The sequence below is a fragment of the Peromyscus eremicus genome, chromosome 15 (assembly GCF_949786415.1).
Source record: "Peromyscus eremicus chromosome 15, PerEre_H2_v1, whole genome shotgun sequence".
Lineage (NCBI taxonomy): Eukaryota > Metazoa > Chordata > Mammalia > Rodentia > Cricetidae > Peromyscus > Peromyscus eremicus.
Window position 1 is genome coordinate 82,389,502 of NC_081431.1, and position 24,975 is coordinate 82,414,476.

General features: G+C 37.5%; 1 protein-coding gene across 1 annotated transcript; it reads left to right on the forward strand.

Moving 5' to 3' along the window:
* Window positions 1-721: 721 nt before the first annotated feature.
* On the forward strand, window positions 722-1,024 carry LOC131925835 (small ribosomal subunit protein eS21-like). The gene has a single exon (XM_059281212.1). The coding sequence runs from the start codon at window positions 722-724 to the stop codon at window positions 971-973; it is 252 nt and encodes an 83-aa protein (XP_059137195.1). The 3' UTR covers window positions 974-1,024.
* The last annotated feature ends 23,951 nt before the right edge of the window (window positions 1,025-24,975 follow it).

Here is a 24,975-nt window from a genome sequence, read left to right on the forward strand (position 1 = left end):
CAATGCCCGTCTATACAGACCTCCAGATCTTCTATGGTTGGTATTGAGATTAAAGGCATGTGTCTCCATGCCAGTGGTATCCTTGAACACACAGAGATCTGCCTATCATGTGATCAGGATTAAGGGCCTGTACTACCACTGCCAGACTTCTGCTATGGCTTGCTATTAGCTCTGACCCCCAGGCAATTTTATTTATTAACATACAAATAAAATTACATTTCAGCACAAATGAAGTATCACCATATTTCCCCCTTTCTCTTTTAATAAAAAGAAAAAAAGGAAAAACGTTATAACTAATATAAAAAACTATATACAAAATGTACAATAACTTTATACAATATATACAAGCAATAAATACCTAAACAATGTCTAGTCCATTTGCATTTGACATATTCAGAGAAAATAATTCCATTATCTATCCTATTTTGGTAAGTCCAAAATGTACCTGATTTACTTTCTATCCTAACTTATATTACTAACAGAACTATCTATAAATCTTTCAAATTACACACTTACTCTTTAGTGAGTTTCTTTGTTGAAATTCTTAACAAGGAAAACAATAACTATCTAATCTTTAACTAACTATAACTATTTAATTTTCAACTATAACTATAACTAATGTTCAACTCCCTCAGAGATCCAAGAAGCAAATAATATTACCTAAAAAAATAAAAACAGGTTCTGCGCTCCCGCTGGCCTAGTGAGCAGGCACGGCCTCGACATGCAGAACGACGCCGACGAGTTCGTGGACCTGTACATGCCGCGGAAATGCTCCTCGAGCAGCCGCATTATTGGTGCCAAGGACCACGCATCCATCCAGATGAATGTGGCCGAGGTTGACAGGGTCACAGGCCGGTTTAATGGCCAGTTTAAAGTCTATGCTATCTGTGGGGCCATTCGAAGGATGGGTGAATCAGATGACTCTATTCTCCGATTGGCTAAGGCTGATGGAATTGTCTCAAAGAACTTTTGACCAGAAGAGATCGGGGAATATTTGTTATAAATACAAGTGAGAAAGTAAAAAAATAAATAAATAAATAAATAAATAAATAAATAAATAAATAAATAAATAAATAAAATAAATAAATAAAAAAAATTAAAAAAAATAAAAACAGGAAGTGCATGCAAACAGCTTTAAAAAAAAATGTGAATTGATAGAAACAGCCAGATGCCTGGACAGTCACCTGAGGTTTCTCCACAGTACTGGTGCATCATCTTCAGCCTACAGGCTTAGCATATCTGACAGACTCATTTGTGAAGTAGGATGTACACAAGGTCAACAGTTCGACCTCACATTTGGTGAGAGCAGTCCATATACCAGAAACACCTGAATTCCACTAGTGTCATGTCATGATTCAGGATTTTATATTCTGGAAATTGTTGATGTTTTTGGAATTCAGCTGTCCATTCTTCTTGGCTGTATGTGTGTGTCTTCATCTTGGCATTCCATTCTTCTCCGCATCCCTCTACTAAATGCCAGTCTACCACCGAGAGGTTAGACTATGTCAGCTTAGTTACTCTTCAGGAATAACTGTTTCAGCTGCTGTTCCACTGCACATCAGAAGCCATCGGTCCACTGCCTCTTCAGCTGCCTTCGAAGAAAAGGGCACTGTACCTTTCCAGATTGCAAAGGCCACTTCAGGGATGGTGCCATATTATCTTGGCCTCAGAAGATGCCTTTTGTTAAAGCCACAACCACACTTGCCTTAGAAAGAATCAGTAGTCCTTTGTTTCGTGTCCTGTCTGTCCATTTTGTCCTGTTTGTCAGCAGTCGATTCGAGGATACTTTGTTGTCCAATGGCTAACTTTTGCCACAATGAAAGTTAACTCCATATGCAATTTCTGCAATGTCCATATCTTCTCTGAAGTACATCGGTACTGCCAGGAGCCGGCATGTCTCATAGTCATAACAAAAAAAGAAAAATTTTCTAAGTTATTAAAACATTTAAATGCCATATTCTGTAGATCTCTGAAGCGTTTGAAGATGACCTGTCTATCTAAAATATATCTGCTCAATCTTGAAAACATACCTAATATGACTACAAGTTGTATTGTAATGTCTAACTACTAACTTTCATTTCTTCATATCCTAATAGTTGGTAATAATAACATTCAAGAATCAGCAAATTGCATTACATTGTTAAATGAATGGTATAAGTACAATATCTTGAACAAGATTAGAAATATATGTATAGCATTTTCTAGCAATATCAATCTCAATATATATAATTTGTATACAATATACAAAAATCCAATCCAATGTAAAGTATTTAAAACTAGTAATTGTCTTTTAAAAGTAGATTTAATAATCTATCTTTTTATCTATATTATACCTATATCTTCTCTTTATTTTTCTGAGTAGATTCAATAATCTACCCTCTATTCTATCATTTCTATGTATCTTTTTTTAAAACAAGAATCTTAAATCTAATCTCCTTTGCTTAGCCCTCTATGTCTTGAGGTGATGCACACCTTTGTCTGTTTGTATTATAAAAACCTACAATTCCCCTAATGTCACTGAATTAGTAAGTGGCAATTTTGAGATTGATATCTGGCCTTTTTCAGAGTTTTCTCTTTATCTGTCCATGTTTCAAGACATTGGAGAAAACATTAATCACAAAGTCTGGGGTTTCTTGATTGCTGCCTTTTAGATTTCTACTATATTTGGGTCAATTACTGAAGCCATGTCAGTAGAATAATATGCTGCCATTTAATACTGAATGTAGCAATCTGTTATCCTAGTCCCAAGAGAAATAAAAATATGAACACTCAAGATTAGCAATATCTAACATTTATTAAATATGCAATCTATCAGAAAAATAAAATTGCAACATAGATTTTTTTTGTCCTACGTGTTAGGAATCTGGCAAAGTTAATCAATGTGAAGTTATAATTTAAGACTTATCTTCATGTACAGATTCACAGTGTTAAACACAAATCAAAGCACTATAATTTTTTTTCTTTTTTTAAAGAAATGTTTATTTTATTTTAATGTTTATGTATGTGTGTCATTGTGTGGCGATGTGCGTGTGAGTCTCCTGGCTCTGGAGTTACAAACAGTTATGAGCAGCCTGGTGTAAGTGCTAGGAATCAAACTCCAATCTTTTGCTATATAATCAAGTCTCTTAACTGCTGAACTCTCTCTCCAGCTACTGCAGACTTCCTAGCTGCCTACCATGTGCGCATTTCCTTAGCTGCCCACCATGTGTGCATTTCCTCAGCTGCCCACCATGTGTGCATTTCCTCAGCTTCCCACCATGTGTGCATTTCCTTAGCTACCCATAGCATGTTCATTTCCTTAGTTGCCCACCATGCATGTATTTTCTTAGTTGCCTACCATGTACATCTTTATAATCTTAAGGCAGCTCTGTCTTAAATACTCACTTATGAAAAATAGACATGTTTGTCTGCTTATAAAATACCTATTACTTTTTTGAAATATGTATTTCTGCCAAAGGGTCATTTTGGAAAATATTTAAGGAGTGCTCATTTTCTTTGAATTTTCATTTTACTTGATTAACAATTCTCTTTACAGATATAACATTATTTTTCTACTTAATTATTTTAAAATAATTTATTTGTGAATACATATTGCATGCATGAGATTGTTTCTACATGTGCATGTATAAAGGGAGAATAGAGACAACAGGTTGGCATCCAATGTTTTCCTTTGTCACGCTTTACATTTTCTAGAGATAGGGTTTCTCACAACAAGTAGAGCTTACCAATCAGGCTAGAAATCATGGCCAGCTAATCCCAGTGACCCTCCATCTCCACCTCTCCAGTGCTGGGATTACAGGTGTGCAATGCCATAACTTTATTTATTTTTAACAGGGACTCTGGGAATCAAGTCCAAGTCTTCCTGCTTGAGCAGAAAGCATTTTTCCAACTGACCCATCTCCTCAACTCCAAACCCAAAATGGCTAGTAATGGACAAAATCAGGATGACTTAACCTGGCATGTGTAGAGACTCAGTGGACTCTTACTCAAACTGGTCTGAGATAAGCAGCAGAAATGGCCAAGTCAGTGTTTCCACAGCACAAACCCTCACATGTTTACATCAGGAAAACTCAAATTCTGAAGAAGCATAAACATAATGAACTTTGAGCCTTGAAGAAAGTCCCTGTGAGTAAGAGGAGTGCAGTGAGAAGACACCAGGCAGGCTTGAGAGTGGGGAGATGTGAGATTAAGTACAGTTTGGGGCTGTTGAAGGTTAATGCTTGCATGATTCTTTAGTCTTCCTCATTGCTCAGTGTCTTGAAATAGTGTTTCTCAGCATGGCAACCCACATGAGTCTTCTCTAGCCTAGCCAAATTTGCCCCAGTGAGCTGTATTTGTAATTAAAGGAATGTGTTCTGCCTATTTCTATCTAAGTCAGGGCTCACCCTTTAGTTAGGAGATGGAATTTGAATTATACTTGCAGATATGTTTGTTTGATTCTGATCTCACTACTTAAAAGACAACTAAATCAATCAGTATGCTTCTATTTGGTTCAAGGATCCTAGGTTAGACTTAATTCAACCAGACACACATGTGATTACTCTACTTTGTATTTGTCCATGTGCCGAGATGACTCAGTTGGCTATCTTTAAATCTCCTTGTTGATTTCATTTTTCTCTCTAGCTGACTCCACATGTTAATATAAAACTTCCCCATGTCCTAAGGTTCCATTTGTTTTAGTGCAGCTGTAATAAATGTAAGCCCCATAGTTTTTCACATTAAGTGTAACTGCCCTGGCAGGAATAAACCTGTTGTAAGGAGACATGCTTGTGTCTCCATTTGGTCATCAGACTATTGAAGTGATGGACCTCAGGAAACAGGAACTTCCCTGGAAATAACCTGCTGTGTGAAGGAAAAGACTTGGGCTCTGGTACCAGTCAAAGGGAACTTGTAGATGGAAAAGAGACTTCCCATCATTCTGGCATTTTTTTCCTAATCTTGCAGAAGAGAATGGAGCTATGTTTTACTGGAGCTGTGTAATTTTGAATCCTTCTTGTATTCTATGTAAACCTTAACCTCATGCTAAGACCTGGAAGATGAAGTACAAGGTCACTGAACTTCTCTGCTCCTCTCCTTTTTTTCTAGTTTTCATTGTTACTTTGTCTATTTAATTGGCAAATTGAGAGTGAGTGGCTGACTCTCAGTTGTTATTGTGCAAGAGCCCATACTTCACCCCAACAACTCCAGTAACAACAGAGCTTGTAATTTTTTTCCCCATCAATCCAAAAATAGAGCTAGGAACGGGCAGACTGTTGACTGGTATTAAAGATGAGGCTGCTGAAACTTAGTTTTTCATTTTAAAAAAAATGTTGCATCATTATTGGCAAATCACTTCTCCTCACAAGTGGTTGTGTACTCTCCCTGGTAGATATTTGTAAAGACACAGCATTGGTCAGTTTTCTCCTCCTAACCATAACAAGGAGAATGTGTGAAGCCACATGAGCCTTTTCTATCCAAAGAGCTGCCTGATTTCTCAGTATTCCGCAAAGTATTTTGTGTGGATGGAAAAGGATAAATAATAAATATAAAACCATCATATACAGGGTCAGTAGCCACTATGTTACCAAACACAGTACCTACCATTACCATTATTTTTATAGACAGGGTTACAAATGAAATAACCGTGATTTCCTATACCTATTTGTAATCCATGGGTTATTTAAGAAATATATGTCCCAAAGAGAGTCTTGCTTTCTTAGTTTATGCATTTTCTTTTCTTTCTTTTTTTCCTCTTGGATATGTGTGTGCATGTGCACATGGGTGATGTGTGTGTGTGTGTGTGTGTGTGTGTGTGTGTGGTGTATGTGTATGCACTATACAGATGTGTACAACTGTGACCTTATGCAGAAGCCGAAAGAAACATTAGGTATCCTGCTCTCTTACTCTCTATTTTGTTGCTTTGAGAGGGTTCTTTCACAGACCCTAAAGGTAGGCTGGCAACCAGGAAACCTGAGCAATCCTGCTGTCTCCACCCCTGTAATGCTAAGGTTACAGGCTTGTGTACAGCTGCACTGGCTTTTTGTATGGGTTGGGTGCTTGGATCCAAACCTGGGTCCTCATGCTTGCACAGCAAACTCTCCTGCCCACTAAGTTACCTTCTCAGCTGCATTTCTGTGCTTTCTTAGATTTTTATCTATCCATTCCTGATTGCCAGAGTCTGTAGGGATAGAACAGATAGGGAGACAGAGGAAAGCACTTCCATAGCACGACTTACTCATGGAAATGAAATATTGCCCTTATATCTGCTTTACAAACTAAAAACTATTTTTATTTTTATCTATTAATTTTTAAAATTATGTGTGTCCATATATATACAGAGAAACATGCACATGTATATGAAAATTTGAGTGCAGGCACCATGTATGGTCAAAGTCATCAGATCTCCCAGCAGTTAGAGTTATAAGTGGCCATAAGCCATCTGAGTTTGGTGGAGACAACTGAACTCACATCCTCTAGAAGAGCAGTCAGTATACTTAATGCCTAAGCCATGTCTCCTGCCCCTATAAAAGTTTGTAAAGTGACATGAAAGATATATATATATATATATATATATATATATATATATATATATATATATATACATACACACACACACACACACACACACACACACACACACACGGAAGGAACTTTCAGTGTCTCTCTTTTCTCTACATCCTATGTTTCATCTTCAGTTTGGCTAGGGCTAGAGGCAGGGCTGTACCCTGAAAACATGAGACTCAGAGTCCTGAAGGGCAATTCTACCATGGTTTTTGAAGGCACCGTTCATAGGAATTTGCTGTTGCCCAAGCCAGATTAACTGAAAATATAAAGTAAAGCTTCAGATGATGTCCCATTCACCTCTTTTGCCTGTCATATTTAACAATCAGAATGATACTACTGTTACTCAAAGCCTGCTTTAAAGTAATTCTAAGACATTAGAATCTGAGCAATTTCAGGCAGGAGGCATGGCTCAGTTGGTGTACTGCTTACTAAAGATGCATGGGAAACTGGATTTGATCTCCAGCACCAACCTAAAAGTGCTGAGTATCTGCTTTTATTAACAAGACTGAGGAGTTCTAGAGACAGACAGATCCTTGGGGTTTATTTGTTTGTGAACATATCAAACTTGGCAAATTCTAGACCAAGAGACTCTGTTTCAAAAATCAAGGTGGATAACATCTTGTAGAACAACATTCAAGGTTGACCTCTGGCTTTCAAAACCTATATGTAGATGCTCACTTCTGTGAAGACAGGAAGACACGCATACTCATATACACACAAATATCTTAGATACTTCTATTAAATTTTATTTTATCACTAATAAGTTTGTATAATGTATGTGGGGGTGCATATGGCATGAGACGTGTTTGATGGCCAGAGGACAATTTATGAAATCTACTTTTTTTATTCTAACTTTATGTGGGTAATTCCCTAGAAGGATTAAACTCTGGTCATCAGGATTTCATAGCAAATGTTTGTAGTCATCGAACCATTTCACTAACCCAATCTGAGTTATTCCAAGTGGGACTGAGGCAATGGAAAGACAAGTGTGGACCATGTTCTCTTAAAGAGCTGGAGTTGGGCTCTTCTGGTTCTAGAGTCTATGCCTGTCAAAACAACTGTCAAATTCATTCTAACACAGTTCTTCCTACTTAAACTTCAGCTCTGTTTTACTTTTTTGAGTTTCAAAGGACTTCCCATGGCTCCACCTAGAGATCTCTGTATTTTCTTACTTGTCCCACCAATAACATAAGTCATGATTCATTATGTGTTTGAAAAGATGCTTTCCATTTGAGGTGAAAAGAAAAAAAATGTCTGAGATTATATTTATATATAGTACATCTACTGCTTTACAATCATCACCAGGAGATCCTTCCAGTGAATCTGTTACATACCACACTAGGTTTTTTAAAAAGAAAATCATCACTTACACTTCTAGGTAATGAAGGTATTAAGGCTTTAAGGAGGTTCAACAATTTAATGTGAGAACAAAACTCACATCCAGTAGGCTCCAGATTTCATAAATTTTATAATAATTTGTTGCATTTACACAAAGAAATACTGCTTTAAAAGAAAACATGTTTATATGAGGCATGTTTAAAAAATATCCATTGAAAATCTAAAATATTGGCCTAGGGACAGAAGTAGTTAAGATCTTGCCACAAATGGGAGAGGTCATATCTCTCCAGCACCACAGGAAAATAAACCAAACAGTATGCATCCTGAAGTTGATACTTTAGTTGACTGAAAATATATCTGAAATTTATTTCTTTCAATATTGCCCGGTGTGTAAGGAATTTCTGTAACTAAGAAAAAGAAGAAAATGAATGATGAGTCATTGAACATCACATGTGGAATTTGGGAGTATTCACATCAGCTCTGTGAAATATATAATATTTGTTACCAATGTTCTCGAGTGTTTCAGTTTTAGAGGACGCACCCATGGTTGAGGGCCTTGTCAGTCTCCATTGTTTCTATGAACTTTTATACAGACTTTACACTTAGGGAGGTCAATTTAAACTAATTAGGATAGGCAGTGCTCACCTACAATCAGCATTTGAAAGCTCAAGGCAACAACCTGAAAAGTTTGAAGCCAGCCTGGCATTGATATCAAGTTCAAGGCTAGCTTTACTTACATAGAAAGATCCTGCCCCCAAATAACTAGGGTTTGTGGACATAGCTCAGTGGTGCAGGGCTTGTCTAAGACTTGAAAGGTCTTGAATCTGTGGGTCTCCTGCCCCTGCTGGCATTGTATCCCAGCGATCTTATAGTGAGGAGGAACTGGGGAAACAGACAAGGTGAATACAGGACCCAGAAGAGTGTGTTAGAGGACAGCTCCTTTATTGGAGTAACTTGCCTGTCTTATATAGCTTGAATAAGGGGGGAAGGCAGGACAAAAGAACAAGGGAATGCACCTAATTAGGAATGCACCTAATTTACATATGCCTACAGGGTTGAAGGCTAGCAAACATTAATAATGCCTCAATCCAATTACTAAAGCCTGCAGGAGAGAGTACAGGGAGGGAACATTTTAGGGGAGGAAGACACTTTCCAGGCATATTAGTCGGCAGACTATAGGTCACATGATTTCTAAGGAGCCAATTTTCTGGTGGGGAAACAGAAGATTTACTGACTTTAACATGAACTGCTCTTTGTTTCTATGAAGTTGAATGGGATTAGGCCTGATTTAGGTAGCAAGCAGTCCTTCCATGCTATGTTCTGAGAACCATACAGGATATGGTCAACACTCTACTAGCCCTCGTCTGGCCTGGGAGCCTACATGGATTCAGTGCTTCACCTTAAGAATAAACAAATGCAACAGATGTTGAGTGCACAATTTAAAGGTACTAATGACATAAATTTAAAGTCATGGAAAGAAGACTTTGCTGAAATTTCTGTTGGATATTAAGATAGTTCTCTATGGCAAGAGATCACCTTTGCTCTTCCAGTTAAAGACTGAATAATAAAATATACTAATGCCTTTATTGCTAAAGAAGAATTTTCATAGGCCCATGGTTTTTAATTTGGAACAAATTTCTTTGTTAGGAAACATATGAGAGAGAGATATATGATTGATAGATAGAGATAGATAGATAGATAGATAGATAGATAAATAGATAAAGATAGATAGATAGATAAATAGATAGAAAGAGAGAGAGAGAGAGAGAGAAAGATAGATGGCAGATAAAAAGATATATAGAGAGATGAGAGATTATTATATAAGGTACAGGTAGATGGTAGATAAATAAAATATAATCTTATGCATCTGTTGTTTAATTTTGCTCTTTTGCAGATTTGCCACCCAAATAAATCACACATGGAAGCTTATTCCTGTACAGGTGCTCAAGCATATCTTGGCTTGTTTCTTGACAGATTTCCTTAACTTTCAGTTATCCCATTGACTTTTGCCTCTGGAATTTTCCTGTTCTCTTACTTCTGTAAATCTTACTGTTACTCTGTGGCTTGCTGTGTAGCTGGGTGGATGGCTCTTAGAGTCTTCCTTCTTCTCTGGCTATTTCCATTTTTCTCCCAGATTTCTCCTCCTATTTATACTCTCTGTGTGCCAGCTTCACCTATCCTTTTTCTTGCCTTGTTATTGGCTGTTCAGTTCTTTATTAGACCATCAGGTGCAAAGTAACATAGCTTCACAAAGTTAAACAAATGCAACCTAAACAAAAGTAGCATGACTTAAAATCATATTCTACAACATACATCCTAATTTTATTTTGCTTTGGTCAATCTACATAAAATTATAGAACTCTTTTTGTTAATGTTGTTTATTAGTATAGTAATTTAAAGAATTCTAAATACTCCATTTATAGCAATTAAAACCTTAAATTATGGAATATTGTCGGGGCATTGAAATATTTCCAAATTTCTTTCATCAATATAAACACTTATAGAAGCAAACGGTGAGACAAATGTGGAGTAACATTTAATTATAGATCTTTTTATATACATAAGTCGGCATGTATACTAAATAGACTATAATAAAATATGGGTAGATAAAATGTGCTGAAAGGTAAATTGATGTTATGATTTTTAATTTGGAATGTTTTTCCTGTGGATTTTTAGTATCATATTTTTATTAGATATTTATTTACTTACTTTCTCTCTCTCTCTTTCTGTCTGTTTCTCCATCTGTGTGTATGAGTGTACATGAACATACCATAGAGTGTTTCAGAGGAAACTTGGCAGGAGAGAATACTGCCAGTCTCAGGGATCATCTCGGGTCATACGGCTTGATGGCAGGGGCCTTTATCTCCCAAGCTATCCTGTCATCCACTTAGTATCTACTGTTTAAATTAAAATATGCCATCCTGTCATCCATTTAGTATCTACTGTTTAAATTAAAATATGCTATTCTCATAGTATGATAGGAAAAACTCATTTGCTCCCACTTTCTCTAGTCTTCTGTGACACAGCCTTTCATTCATCTATTCATACTTCCATCACAGGAGAAATCATTTGTTAAAACATTATGTAGTAGGGGAATGGGAATAACAGAGGTAACAAGTCTCGCCCTACAGTGCCTCACCTTCAAACCATGGCTGTCTGCAATATGCAAGGGCCCTACTGCAATGGAAACTCACACTCAGTTTAAAGTTACTTAAAATTCAAAACTAAGTGGAATACACCATTCTCTCTCTCTCTCTCCCTCTCTCTCTCTCTCTCTCTCTCTCTCTCTCTCATGTGTTTGTGTGCGTGTGTGTGTGTGTGTGTGTGTGTGTGTGTGTTGGAGGAGAGTTCCTGGTTGGCTAGCCAGGGATCCACAGAGATCCACCTGTCTCCTTCTAACAGCTGGTATTACAAGTACATGCCACTATATGTGGCTACATTTTAGTGTTGTTTCTGGGGAACAAACTCAGGCTCTCATGTACTTTTCTAACTGAGCTATAATATCCCCAGCCTCTGAAGACAACATTTTTAATGATAATCCTTCAAATGGATGCTCAAGCAGATAATCTGCCTATGATATACAATTTAATCCCAGCATTCTCCGTCCACCTGCAGTCTATAGCCTTCTTCTCAGAATGCTTCAATGTTAGAGATTCATCTGCTAATCGGGAGGAATATAGGAAATATTTTTTAGTATATTCTTTCTTCAGCAAGTCCATGAGCTCGTGATCCCATTTCTAAAGAACTTATAGTTTTAACATGTACCTTATACAAATCTTTCCATATTAAGCTGAAATTAGCACAATGGTTTCTGTAAAACAAATCTTTGGGATTAAGATAATTGATTAGTAAGTGCTAGCAATTTAATTTAGATTTTTTGCAAATATAATTGTATTTAGATTCAGTTTAATATAATGAAATCACCCATTATGATGTAATTTTTTTGTTGTTTTATTTTGTTTTGTTTTTTCGAGACAGGGTTTCTCTGTGTAGCTTTGCACCTTTCCTGGAACTCACTTGGTAGCCCAGGCTGGCCTCAAACTCACAGAGATCCGCCTGGCTCTGCCTCCCGAGTGCTGGGATTAAAGACGTGCACTACCACCGCCCGGTTTTTTTTTTTTTCTTTTGGTTTTATGATGTAATTTTTTTATTCATGACAAATGGGAAATTATTTTTTGTAGATTTTGTCTTATTGTGTAAATTTTAAAATACCAATTATTTTGATAGATATGAACTCAAAGAAAACAGTGCTCTTGCCTGTTGCCCTCTGTAGGTTCCAATTCCTCTAACTTTTTGCTCTCTACAGGTTACCCTATGCAACCCCTGCCCTCTGCCCTCTGCTGTGGGGCATGCTGTCCTATGCATGCACGTGTGTGTACACGTGCATGCGCATACACACACACATACACACACACACACACACACACACACACTGACATGTATGCTCATATACCACATACAGGTAAAACTGGCTTCATGTTTTCAAACATGTTTTGACAAAAGAAAGACAGAAGACTTCAGAAGACTTGCTTAGACATATGCACATTATTATTACATCATATATGTGATTCTAATCCTTTTTGTCCCAAACCTGCCTCAAGTGGAGATGAACCACAGACATCTTATAAACAAGGAATGAGATGACATATTGGTAAAAGAACTGCCACCAAGTTTGACTACCTATGTTTACATCCTAGTATCCACACGTGGTCAGAGCCCACACTTCTTCTATAGGTGCAATGATTAGTGACCAGATTATTAGGTTGGCAGCCTTGAACTCCATTTAGAATCAATTGGCAAAATATCCACATCATACCATTTATGGCCAGGATATTCCTAAAGGCTCAACTTTGTAGAATGCACTTGTCTACAAATATTCACCTGGCTTCTCACTAGATCTTCAAAATAGAGGTACACTATGGCAAAGCAGATTCTGTGTCCTCTGAGGCAATCAGAAAGAATATATGTCAGCTGGAGGGATGGCTCAGAGGGCAAAGTGCTTGTTGCATGTGTATGATGATCACAGTTCAATCCCTGGTCCTCTAAAAATACAAAACATAACAAAACAACAACAACAACAACAACAAAACCCACACAAACATACAAGCCAATTGTGGTGGCCAGTATTTGTAAGACCAGCAATGGGGAGTTAGAGACAAACGGAACTTTAGTGACCACAGGGCAGTCAGTTTAGCCTACATGGAGAGAATTCTAGGTTCAGTGAGAGATCTTGACACCCCTAACTCCTCTCACACTCCAAATTAAAAGTTTTGATAAAGTGATCTCTGAGTGATACACGAGGAGACGATATAGCGCACAAGGCTCACAGCTGCACTGCTCATTGATAACCCTTGCGTAGACAGAGAAGTGTCAGTTGTTACTTAGTTCACAACAATTCTTGTAGCCTTTTATGTACTTTACTTTGGGAGGAAGAATGTGTGAGTGTATGTGCACACACATGTGCTTGTGTGTCTATGTGAGTGCATAAGTAGGTGATTGTGCACCTTTACAAACTCGTGTGGAGGACAGTGAAAAAGATATAGTTGTTGCTCCTTACAAGCTTTCCTCCTTGATTTTGTGACAGTCTCTCACTGTCTGGAAACTTACTGCTTTGACTAGGCTGAACAACAGAGCCTCAGAAGTCATCTTGCCTCTACTTGTTCATTAGGCTTCTTGTATGACTGCAGAGGCTCAAACATAGTTCCTCATTCCTGCATGACTTCTTGTATGAGTGCAGAGCCTCAAACACAGGACCTCATTCCTGCATGACTTCTTGTATGAGTGCAGAGGCTCAAACACAGGTCCTTATTCCTGCATGACTTCTTGCATGAGTGCAGAGGCTCAAACACAGGTCCTCTTTCCTGCATGACAATCACTTTATCAACTAAGCTATCTCCCCTCTGTGTAGTCCTTGTTTAGTCTTATTTAAATGAAGGTTAATGCCTAATGCTGTGGAAGCAGTCATAGTTAAACTGAAGTACAGCTTTGTTGACCACATAATTGCTTTTCTGAGCAGGGAGCACACAGTTAAAGAAGACATCACAGCACAGAAGCACCCTGAGGTCACTGGGCTCAGGTACTTCTCACTGGTTAAGTTTGCTTATTTAAAACAAAGCAAAACATAAAACAAGTTTGTTATTTCTCCTTGGACTAGTGAAATTCATTCAGGATGGGGTGCTGGTGAATTATTTATTAATGAATGTGTGTGTGTGTGTGTGTGTGTGTGTCCATAGGCTCACAAACATAAACAATGGGTGCATGCATGTGCGCACCATGTAGTATGTGGACATCAAGAACAGATTCTCTCCTTCCATCTTTATACACGTTTTGGGGATTAAACTCAGGTCCTCAGGCTCAAGGAGCAAAAAGATTTACAGGCTGAGTCACCTTGCTGGACAGAATTACTCTTTAAGATTCTATGAACTTGTGTTCCCTTAAAGATTCTGAATATTTTCTGCCAAATATTATTATTCTGGAGATTCCACCAGCCAATAGCAAAATGAAGATGAACTTTTGAGCATCACTGTTATTTATTTCAAGTGGATAGGCAAGCTGCTCTTCAAACATAGATCTGCAGTTAACCTTATGCTGTGCATTTTCTTGTAAGAAGATGAAACAATTCCAGAGAATGGCTAAGAGGCAACTTGCAGCAATTTTGACATCTGTTCGATTCTGTAGAAAAGGCACTGGAGACTATTGTACATAGATTAAGTCAAGATGTTTTGTGAAATTGAAAGAAAGCAAAGAATTCTCACCACTTAGCATGTGGAAAACTTCTCTACCAATTCCCTTGATTTATTCCTTTTGATTTGTATGCTTGCTTAAGTGTGTGTATGTGTGAGTGTTTTTAGACCCATTTTTTTTTCCTTGATTTGCTTATGTTCTGAAGAACAAAACTTTTCTGATAAATCTCTTAGGAATACTCTATAGTGTAGTGTTCAACAAACTTAAGTGTGAAACCCTCTAGGGCTATTGGGAGACAGATCAGTTGAAAATTTACTTGCTACATAAGCATGATAGACTGTGTTCAACCCCTGCATCTTACATTTAAAAGTTAAGCATGGTAGTGTGCATGTGCATCCTTGTTATTCCTCTTCCATGGCCCAGTGACAGGTGCATCTCTGGGACTTGCGGGTCAGTCAGGCTTTCCTAATCAGTTAGTTCCAGGCTGGGGAGAGAACCAGTCTCAGAAAATAAAATGGACAATATACAAGAAATGATACTTTCATTTGACCTTTGGCTTCCAGATATGTGTGAAATTGTGTGTGTGGACTCCCTCATATACGAACAATGACAACAGCACACTTATCTCTTTAGAATTTGTGATTACATGGCTATAATTTACTTCATTCTTATAGATGCTGAATGATATATGCAGGAAAGGAAAAACATAAGGCATCCCCAGCTATGCAATAGTTGAGAAAGTTCATTACTATTAAACAACCTCTACCAAGGCAAAAGAGAATCCTTCAGTTGTAATAAAATATAGTTGACTGGAGATCATAGGTACATGATAATGTAAGAACCTCTAGTCCCTTTTATTTCAAGGATATGATGAAAGCAGTATTATTAAAATTAGGCTTTATAATTTCACTGCCCATTTTTTGTTTGAATTAAAAGTTAATTTACAATACAGTTATAATGTTAAGCATAAACATATCAATAATGGCATAATTTGTAACACCATGACAAAAAGGGAAATGAAAGTCTTTGTGCACTTTGTTTTTATTAGATTGTATTTAAGGAAGCATCAACACAATTAAAACATTTATATGTCTAGAGTACAGTCTACTGTGCCCATAATGACCACACATAATTATCAGAAGAATGGAGTATAATGACAGAGAATCCCCAAAAACACCAGAAATATTTCAGACTGTGGAGATATGGACCTGCATCTCACCACCGAATCCCAAAAAAAATAACCACTTATGGACAAATGGCCTTGTGGTCCCACTGGAACCAGACAAGTAGCTCTGTTAGCAAACAAATGTCTATGCAAGAAAAGGCACACACAAAATGTCACAGAATTTACACTACTTTTGCATATCCTCAGCTTCATTACCAACAGAATGAAGCATGGCCAGGAAGACAGGCAAGTCTTAGTTCCTTCTCAGAGTGGAAAGAACCCCATTGAAGAAAAGGGGCCAGAAAGACTGTAGGAGCCAGCGGTCAGGAAGGACTGCTGTGTGGGGCATTTACCCACCAACCCCACAGTTCCCTGGAGTTTTCTTGAGTGCAAGCATCAGGAAATATTAGATAGAAGGATTTAGATTGTGGAGATAAACAAATAGAAAATAAAGGATAGCCTCAAGAGGGCCTAGAACCTATTTCAATGAGCCTTGACTGTCTCTGCCCTAAGGCATTTATAGAAATGCCAAGGGGTGGAGCAAAAAAACAGCCAAGTGCAGACCATCTCAGACACCTGCACTCAGGTCCGTGGTCCAATCATCCTCTCTATGAAGACTTGCTGGGTAAAGCCACAAAGAAGCTGAAAATGGGCTCCCACACTGCTGTGAAGCAGGGTCTCCTCAGCTCAACAAGGCCATTGAACTCATGAACTTACTGTAGCTCTGGTTGCCTGCATGTGATTTGCACAAGATCGAGTCAGGCAACTGTCTGCTCTTGGTGTGGCAGTCAAGGAAACTCACACTTAGCAAAGAAGCTTTCTCAGTTGAAGATAGGGGAAGAAAAGTCAGTCTTGGAAGTGGGCTCAGTTAGGTTGCCCATGCTTCTCTCGATAGGTCTAGACTAATGGTTCTCAACCTGTGGGTCATAACTAATTTGAGGGCTTGAAGGATCCTTTTACAGGAGTCACCTAAGACCAATGGAAAACACAGATATTTACAAATCAAAACAGCAGCAAAATTACAGTTATAAATTAGCAATGACAACAATTTTATTATTGGGGAACACCACAACATAAAGAACAGTATTAAAGAGTCACAGTATTTGGAAAGGTGAGAACCACTGCTCCAGGCCCATGCATACATGGGAAGCCCTTATAGATTCAGTTGATTCAGGCAGCCATGAAAAGAGGATGTAATGATGGGAGGGGAATGTGGTTTGTAAGGAACTGGAGGAGTGGGGAGTGAATGTTATAAAAATACATTGTACTTTTCATGCCTGAAATTCTCAATGAATGAATGAAATAATAGATGCAAACAGAAAAAGAGAAGGAGGAGGAGTGGCTGTAGTGTGCTTGGTTGTTCTTCCTTGTTCAGCCACGGTAGAAAAAACCATTCCTCTATGTTTCTTGTTTATAGCACTGATGGAATTGGTTGGAGGACATCCAACTGTTAATGTCCCTGAAGCATGAGTGAGCTGCAAAGCTCTGCAAACTAGGTAAGCTAAGGACAAGGAATTCCTCTCAGTATGGAAGCAACTACAGCAGCAGGTAAGTTTCCCAGAAGAAGCAAGGGGAAGGTGGTTAAGAACTACCAGAGATATCAAATCTCACCCCAACTTTGTGACTTAAGCTATGGTACTGCCTGCCTGATTTTCCATCTTTCCATGGGGTTAAAAAATTCTTCTAAAAAACTTCTAACCCAAAGAAATAATCCATGTCAGTATCTTCCTTGAGGAGCAAAAGTGAGACCATCCAAGAAGGAATTTTAATTTTGGGGCTAGAATCCAGCCCCGAAATGAACTAAGTATTTAATGCTTATGTCCATGAGTTAAATTCCCAGCACCAGAAGAAAGCAGCAAGGACATTTTTATTTTGACTTAAGGATAAGCATGAGTTAAAAGTGAAAAAATTGGAAAACTATATGTCCTATGAGTGATCTTTGCTATATTAATATTTAACTGCATATATCAGGTAAAAAGGATGTTAGCAGCTGGGTATGGTGGTGCATAGCTGTAATCACAGTATGTGGGGCTACAAAGAGCATAAATAAAGCTGGATTTACATAGAGAATGCAAGGTAAACCCAAGGTATAGAGTGAGGTCCTCTCTCAAAGCGATGCTAATAGCAATACAAAACATCTAAATAAAGCAAAACAAAAGCACAATAAGATCAATGACAGAGAAAGGCAGAGCTTAACGAAATGTCCAAGTTACTGTATGCACAGCACTCCTTTCTATGTGAGGCAAAAGCACTGAGGGAGGTTTGAAGGCTCAGTGGATGCAGAGATTTAGGTAAGAATACAACCCAGGGTAAGTGGAAAACAGAGCCTGGACAGCAGCGCTGTTAGACCTACTCCACAACAGTAGACTTACCTGACCTAAGAAATGGCACATTTTGAAACGCATCTGGGACATTCTCCATCAAATTCTACAGGAGTAGAAATGATTCTTAACAAATTCAAAGACATTGAAATTATATGGTGTATATTCTCAACTGAAATGCAAAGAGAACAGAAATTCCTCACTTTATAGTGGTTCTACCATGTAATTTCTCACAAAAATATCTTTCCCTCCTTTGAACTGTACAAAAATCCCCACCAATTCAAAAACAAAAAGTGTGAAAAGAAAGACAAAGAAACAGAAATGTGCACAAAACAGTTGAGATGGCTCAGCAGAATAGTTGAGAGGCTTAGCAGGTGAGGGTGCTAGCTGCCAAGACTGACGGCCTGAGTTCAATCCCACAGACCAATATGTTGGACAGAAAGGACTGACTCTTGCAAGCTGTCCTCTGAACTCCACACATGATGTGGTAAATCCATGCCATACCCACCAGGAAATACACACATGTGGTGATATATTGTGTCCTCCGATATACTGTGTCTCCCAATAAAACTTGCCTGGAGATCAGAGGAAAAAGCCAGCCATTATATGTAAGTCAAGCAATGGTAACACATGCCTTTAATTCTATCACTTGGTAGGCAGAGATCTGTCTGGATCTATGTGAGTTCAAGGCCACTCTGGAAACAGAGCCAGGCATGGTGGCACACATCTTAAATTCCAATACTAGTTAACCATGGAGGTGTGGAGGTCTGTACAAAGAGACAGGAAATAACAGAGCTGGGCAGGAAGAGGAAGTGATGTAGCTGAACAGATAGAGCAAATCAGTAGAACAGTAAGGCATATAGGTGTGGGTAGACAGGAAGTAACTTGCCTTTTGGAAGCTATAGAGTTGGTGAGGAAAGGTTAGTTGTGGTTTTCCCTATTTTCCTGATCTCTCAGGTTTTCACCACGATATCTAGCTCTGTGTTTTTATTTAATAAGACTGTTTAGAAATTCGTCTATACACACACACACACACACACACACACACACACACACACACAGACATACACATACACATACACACAGACAGACAGAGAGACAGAGACAGAGAGAGAAAGACATACAAACAAATTTTCCAAGTATTCACTAAGCGATGACACTAAACTCAGACTATAAAATAAAGCATAGATCTTTATCCCTGATGAATATTAACATAAAATCTTTCTCCTAATTCTATAAAAAAATTCATTATTGTTTTAAGGGTTAAGTACCATTCCTAAGTAGAATTTATTCCTGCAGTGCCAGAATTGTTTGGCATATGCAAATCTGTCAACATCAGATACCATGATAACCAAATGGAAACAGCAGTCCATGATTATCTCAACTACTCTTTGTGATGGTATTGTGTTCCTCAAAATATTATGCATCCTAATAAACTTATCTGGGGTCAGAGAACAGACAGCCACTAGATACAGAGGCTAGAAAATGGTGGCACTCACACCTTTAATCCTAGCATTCCAGAGACAGAAATCCCTCTGGATCTCTGTGAGTTCAAGGGTGCGTTGGAAAAAGCCAGGCATGGTGACTCATGCCTTTAATCCCAGAAAGCAGCCTTTAATCCCAGGGAGTGGTGGTAGAAAGCAAAAAGGTTTATAAGGCGTGAGGACCAGAAACTAGAAGTATTTGGCCTGGTTAAGCATTCAGGTTTCTGGCAGCAGTTCAGCTGAGAGCCATTGGGATGAGGACACAGAAGCATCCAGTCTGAGGAAACAGGACCAGCTGAGGAATTGGCAAGGTGAGATAGCTGTGGCTTGTTCTGGCTCTAATCTTCCAGTGTTCACCCCAATAACTGGCCTTGGGTTTGATTTTATTAATAAGAACTTTTAAGATTCATGCTACAGCTCTTGTTATATTTGGCAAAATCTGACAGTCTGTCAAGTTACAATTAGTGACACAGGAATAAGAAGAACCTACTGTATCAAAATAAAGTCCATTTATAGGCAGCCTTCTGCTAATCGATAGTGAAGAAAAGATAAATGCTTGCCTGGGTCACCCAGAATAAGCCACATATACCTGTTTAGCATTCTGTAATCACACTATGGAAAGTCGCTTCCATAATGCACAACACAGAGAAATTCATTATATGTTTTCTCTTTTCAAAACAAGATTGTGGGTTGATAAGATGGCTCAGTAGGTGAAGGGACTTACCAACAAGCCTAACATCCTGAGTTCAATTCTTATGACACACATTATGGAAAGAGAAAACCAACTCCCACATGTTGTTTTCTGACCTTCACATTTTCACATATGTGCTGTAGTGTGTGTGTGTGTGTGTGTGTGTGTGTGTGTGTGTGTGTGTGTCCGTCCATGTGTGCACACTGATTTCTAATACAAAGTGACTAAATAGAAACAAAATAATTCAAAGGAAAGATAACGTGTAGGAAAGAGTCAATTTCCAATGTTAAATGTGAAAATACATAAAGCAATGTAGGTAAGTGTGAAAAACAGCAGATGCACACAAAAGTAGTCCTTCTTCCTGCATATTAACAATGAACCATCAAATATGGCTACAAAAAAAAAACTATTTTCCAAATGATTTGAAAAATTAAACTATTTAGAAATAAACAAGAGATAACGAGCTGGAGAGATGGTTCAGTGGTCAAGAATGTATACTGCTCTTGCATAAGCCTGAATTCTGTTCCAGCACCCACATTAGGCAGCTCATAATGCCTTATAATTTTAATTCTAGAGAGCCCAAGGCCCTCTTCTAGATTCTGTAGCACTTGTATTCATGTAAGCATACATATATGCATATACACATATCCATAAAAATAAAATCTTTCAAAAATTAAGAAGAGAAAATTTGTTAATTTATCTAAAGTAAATTAAAAATTGTTGAAAGAAATTAAAGATGTAAGTATTTAGAGATGTGTTTGATGTACACAAATTGAAAAACTCACCATCAGGACATGGCCAATAGTACTCAAGATATTATATGGACATAAAATTCATGTGAACATATTTGCAGAATATCGCCACCTTGCAATAACCTAATCATTGTTTAAAAGGAAAAACAGGGGCTTGGAAAATTATCCATTGGGTAATTTGAATGTTGTTCAAGCATAAGGTTCTGAATTCAGATCCCCAATACCTAGTATCCCTGTAAAAGCCAGGCATGTTTGCACAGGCCTGCATATGTAACATGTTGGAGTAGAAACAGGTAGATCCAGGATACTTACTGAGCAGCATGTCTGGCCACTAGTGTGGTCTTGGTTCAGTCAGAAATTCTGTCTTAAAAAAGTAATCAAGAGGAGAAATAATTGAAGCAGACATTTTAAAGTAAATCCCTGGCCTCAATATGCACATGTTAGGGCAATTGCATGTGCACATAATAGCATAAACACACACACACACACACACACACACACACACACACAAATAGTAAATTGGAGGCTTTATATGTTCTGACTCAAAATTTATTACTGTCTTAATTAGGGTTTCTAATGCTGTGAAGAAACACCAAGGCAACTCTTATAAAGGAAAGCATTTAATGGACGTTTAGTCCATTATTATCATACTGGGATATGGCAGTGTGTAGGCACACATGATGCTGGAGAAGGAGCAGAGAGGTCTATACCTGGATCTGCAGGCAGTAGAAAGAGAGAGACACTGGGCTTGGCTTGAGTATTTTAAACACCAAAACTTCCTCCAACAAGGCTACACCTACTCCAAGGGAGCCACACTTCCTAATGCCAATCCCTTAGCATTCAAATTGAGTCTATGGGCGCCATTCTTATTCAAAACACCACACTTAACAAGTTATGTTAACAAAACCTGGCACTATGATAAAGATAAATATAGAAGAGCAGAGGACAGAGGAGAGACCAGAAATAAAGCCCATGTGCACCAGTCATTATGAGAAATGTCCCGAGGCTATTCTGAAGTAAAAGACAAGGTTCTATCTTTTTGCTAATTTCTTTTATCAAAAACAAATTTTCACTAGATATATTCTGACTAGGATTTCCCTTGCCCTAACTCCTCTGAGATCCTCACCACCTCCCTTTGTATATATATTCTTTCTGTCTATCATTAGAGAAAAAAAATCTAAGAAAATAATAAAATGTATTAGAAGCAAAACAAAAAATCAGAATTGGAAAAAACAAACAAAATAACCAAAACAACAACAACAAAAAGCACAAGAGACACACATACACAAAGACAAGTTCACACATATAGGAATCCCATAAAAATACAAAATTAGAAGCTATAATATATATACAAAGGACCTGTAAGGTAAAGAAGAAAAGAGTAAAGAAAAGAAGAAAGAAAGAAATGTAAGTCATGACACAACATTATGGGAAGAAGAAACTCCATGAGTTCATTCTGTGTATATTATATTCTTCTGGGTATGTACATGGGGGATCTCCTTAAGAGTGACTTGCATCTCTAGTGAGAACCTGTTGGAGAAAACTAATTTTTCATTTGTGAGTGGCTAGAAAATACAGGATTTATTTTCAATAAACAGTGCTAGGGAAAGTGAAAATCAATGCACAAAAGAATGAAGTTGGATCTTAGTTTATCCTGTGTATCAAAGTTAACTCAAAATCAATCAGATGCCTAAAGAGATCCCAAAGTCTACAACTTCAAATATCTCCATGACATTTAATTTGGCCAGAGAATATACCATAAACACACAAAAAAAGAAGTCAAAAATGAATAAATAATAATACACCAAAGTACAGAACTTTGTTAAAAAAATAATAATAATAACACAGGGAAACAGTGGTGTAGAGACAGGGTAGAGCCTATGCAGGTTACTCTCTTACACTCTGTCATTCTCTCTTTTTTTTTTTATTCTCCAAGAATGAACAAACAGAAGGTTATTCCTATTCCCATGATAAAAAAAAAAACCCAACAACAAACCAACCAAATAAACAAACAAACTTTTTTTTATTCAGCATTCATTGGTAGCCATACACTTATGGTATTTTCAAGTAAATTCATTGAATCTGATTTATTTTGATATCCAGAATATGCAGGGAATTGCTATACTTCATTTACACAACCAAAGCCCCAAATCTTTCTAATCAAGGGCAAAGTTGAAATGACTCATATAAAAAATAAATAAGCATGTGAGACGATGCTCTTAATGACTATTTTATGAAAGAAGAGAAAATTAAAATTGAAATGACATGTGCACCCATTAGAATGCCCATTAAAACAGAGAGATACTGACAAGTGGTAGGAAAAACGTGATGAAAAATTGAAAATGGTTTCAATTTTTAAAAATTTCTTCTATTTTTTAGATTATCATATAATTGCATAATTCTCCCCTCCTTTCCTCCCTCCAAACTCTTTTATATATCCTTCCTTTCATGCTTTTGAATTTCATTAATTTATATAAATATATATATATTTATATAGTCACACACATATGTCTTAGTAACTGTTCTATTGCTATGAAGACAGAGAGAGAGACTGGGCCTGGCATGGAATTTTTCAACCTCAAAGCCCACTTCCAATAACACACCTTCAACAAAGCCATACTTGCTCCAATATGGCCACATCCCTTAATATTTGTAATCATTTCAAACAGTTTTATTCCCTGGTGACCAATCATTCAAATATATGGAGAACATTCTTATTCAAACCATAAGTATATACATACATACATACATATATGCATGCATGCATACATACATATATGTACATGCATTTATACATATAGATTCCTAAATATAACCTGTTCAGTCTGTATAATGTTACTTGTATGTATGCTTTCATGATCGACTATTTGCTATTGGATAACCAATTGGTGTATTCTTCCCATGGAAGTCTTTCTCCCACTCTTAGCATTCCTTAGTTGCTGGTAGTTGTTTGCACACACAAGGTCCATGAAAGAGCAAATATTGTAGCTCATGTGAAGCACTATGGCATTTCCTTAAACCATTTGGATTCAAATCTAGTAATTCTGCAGTCCTACTTCACAGTATATCCTCAATAGTCTGGGAACCAAGATCTTGAGGGGATTCTTGTACCTTCATGCATATTGTTGCACTGTTTACAATAGTTAGAAAAAAATTGAGTTAACTAATAAATTTGTAGGTAAATGAATGGTTCTGGGCACACACATGCAATGAAAATTCAGCCTGAAAAACTGAATTTCAAATAAATGTTACAGAATATATTAGGACATTATTATAAGTTAAATAATCCTACCTTAAAAAATAAAATATTATGCTATTCCATTTAAAAAGCATGCTTCAAGTGCATAGAATGCATATAGACAGAAAGTAGAAGGATGTCAGAAAAGTGATGGGGGATTGTTCAATGACTGGATGTATCTTGATACGGTCTGTATATCTACAGCTATGTAGGTGCATTGAATAATTTGAATCTGTAAATTAATAGTTCTGGTAGCTATAGAACAGTGAGGGTATACTTCAGGACACCAAATTCTACACTTTAAACACAATAAAATTATATAAATAAAGGAGAGATGGAATGAAGAAAAGGAAAAGGAAGTGATAGTCAGAGCAAAGAATAAAATAGAGCTAGAGACCTGGTTAGATCCATAGTAAGTTATGGTTACTCTCCTGTGCATCTGACATATGAGTGAGTGTTATATGCATGTGGGTATGCTATATAAATGTGTGTTTGCACACGCTGATGTGCCTGCTTGTGCATATGCATGTGAAGGCCATCTTATGTTCTTGGACAATTCAATGAAACTATGTGTAGGTCATGACTCAGGTAGGCTGGCTCTGAGAGGTTGGCTGGACAGCACAAGGGAAATATTTGGCTGTTGCTGTCTATCCTTTCCTTCACATCAGTGCTGCAGTTACAGATAGAGGCAGGTGTCCACCTTTTTACATGACTTTCATGGTTCCAGCTCAGGTACTTATATTTGAACAATAATCGCTT

What these genes read in the sequence shown, in the direction of transcription:
- LOC131925835 (XM_059281212.1), top strand. Translation starts at nt 722, where the DNA reads ATGCAGAACGACGCCGACGAGTTCGTGGACCTGTACATGCCGCGGAAA.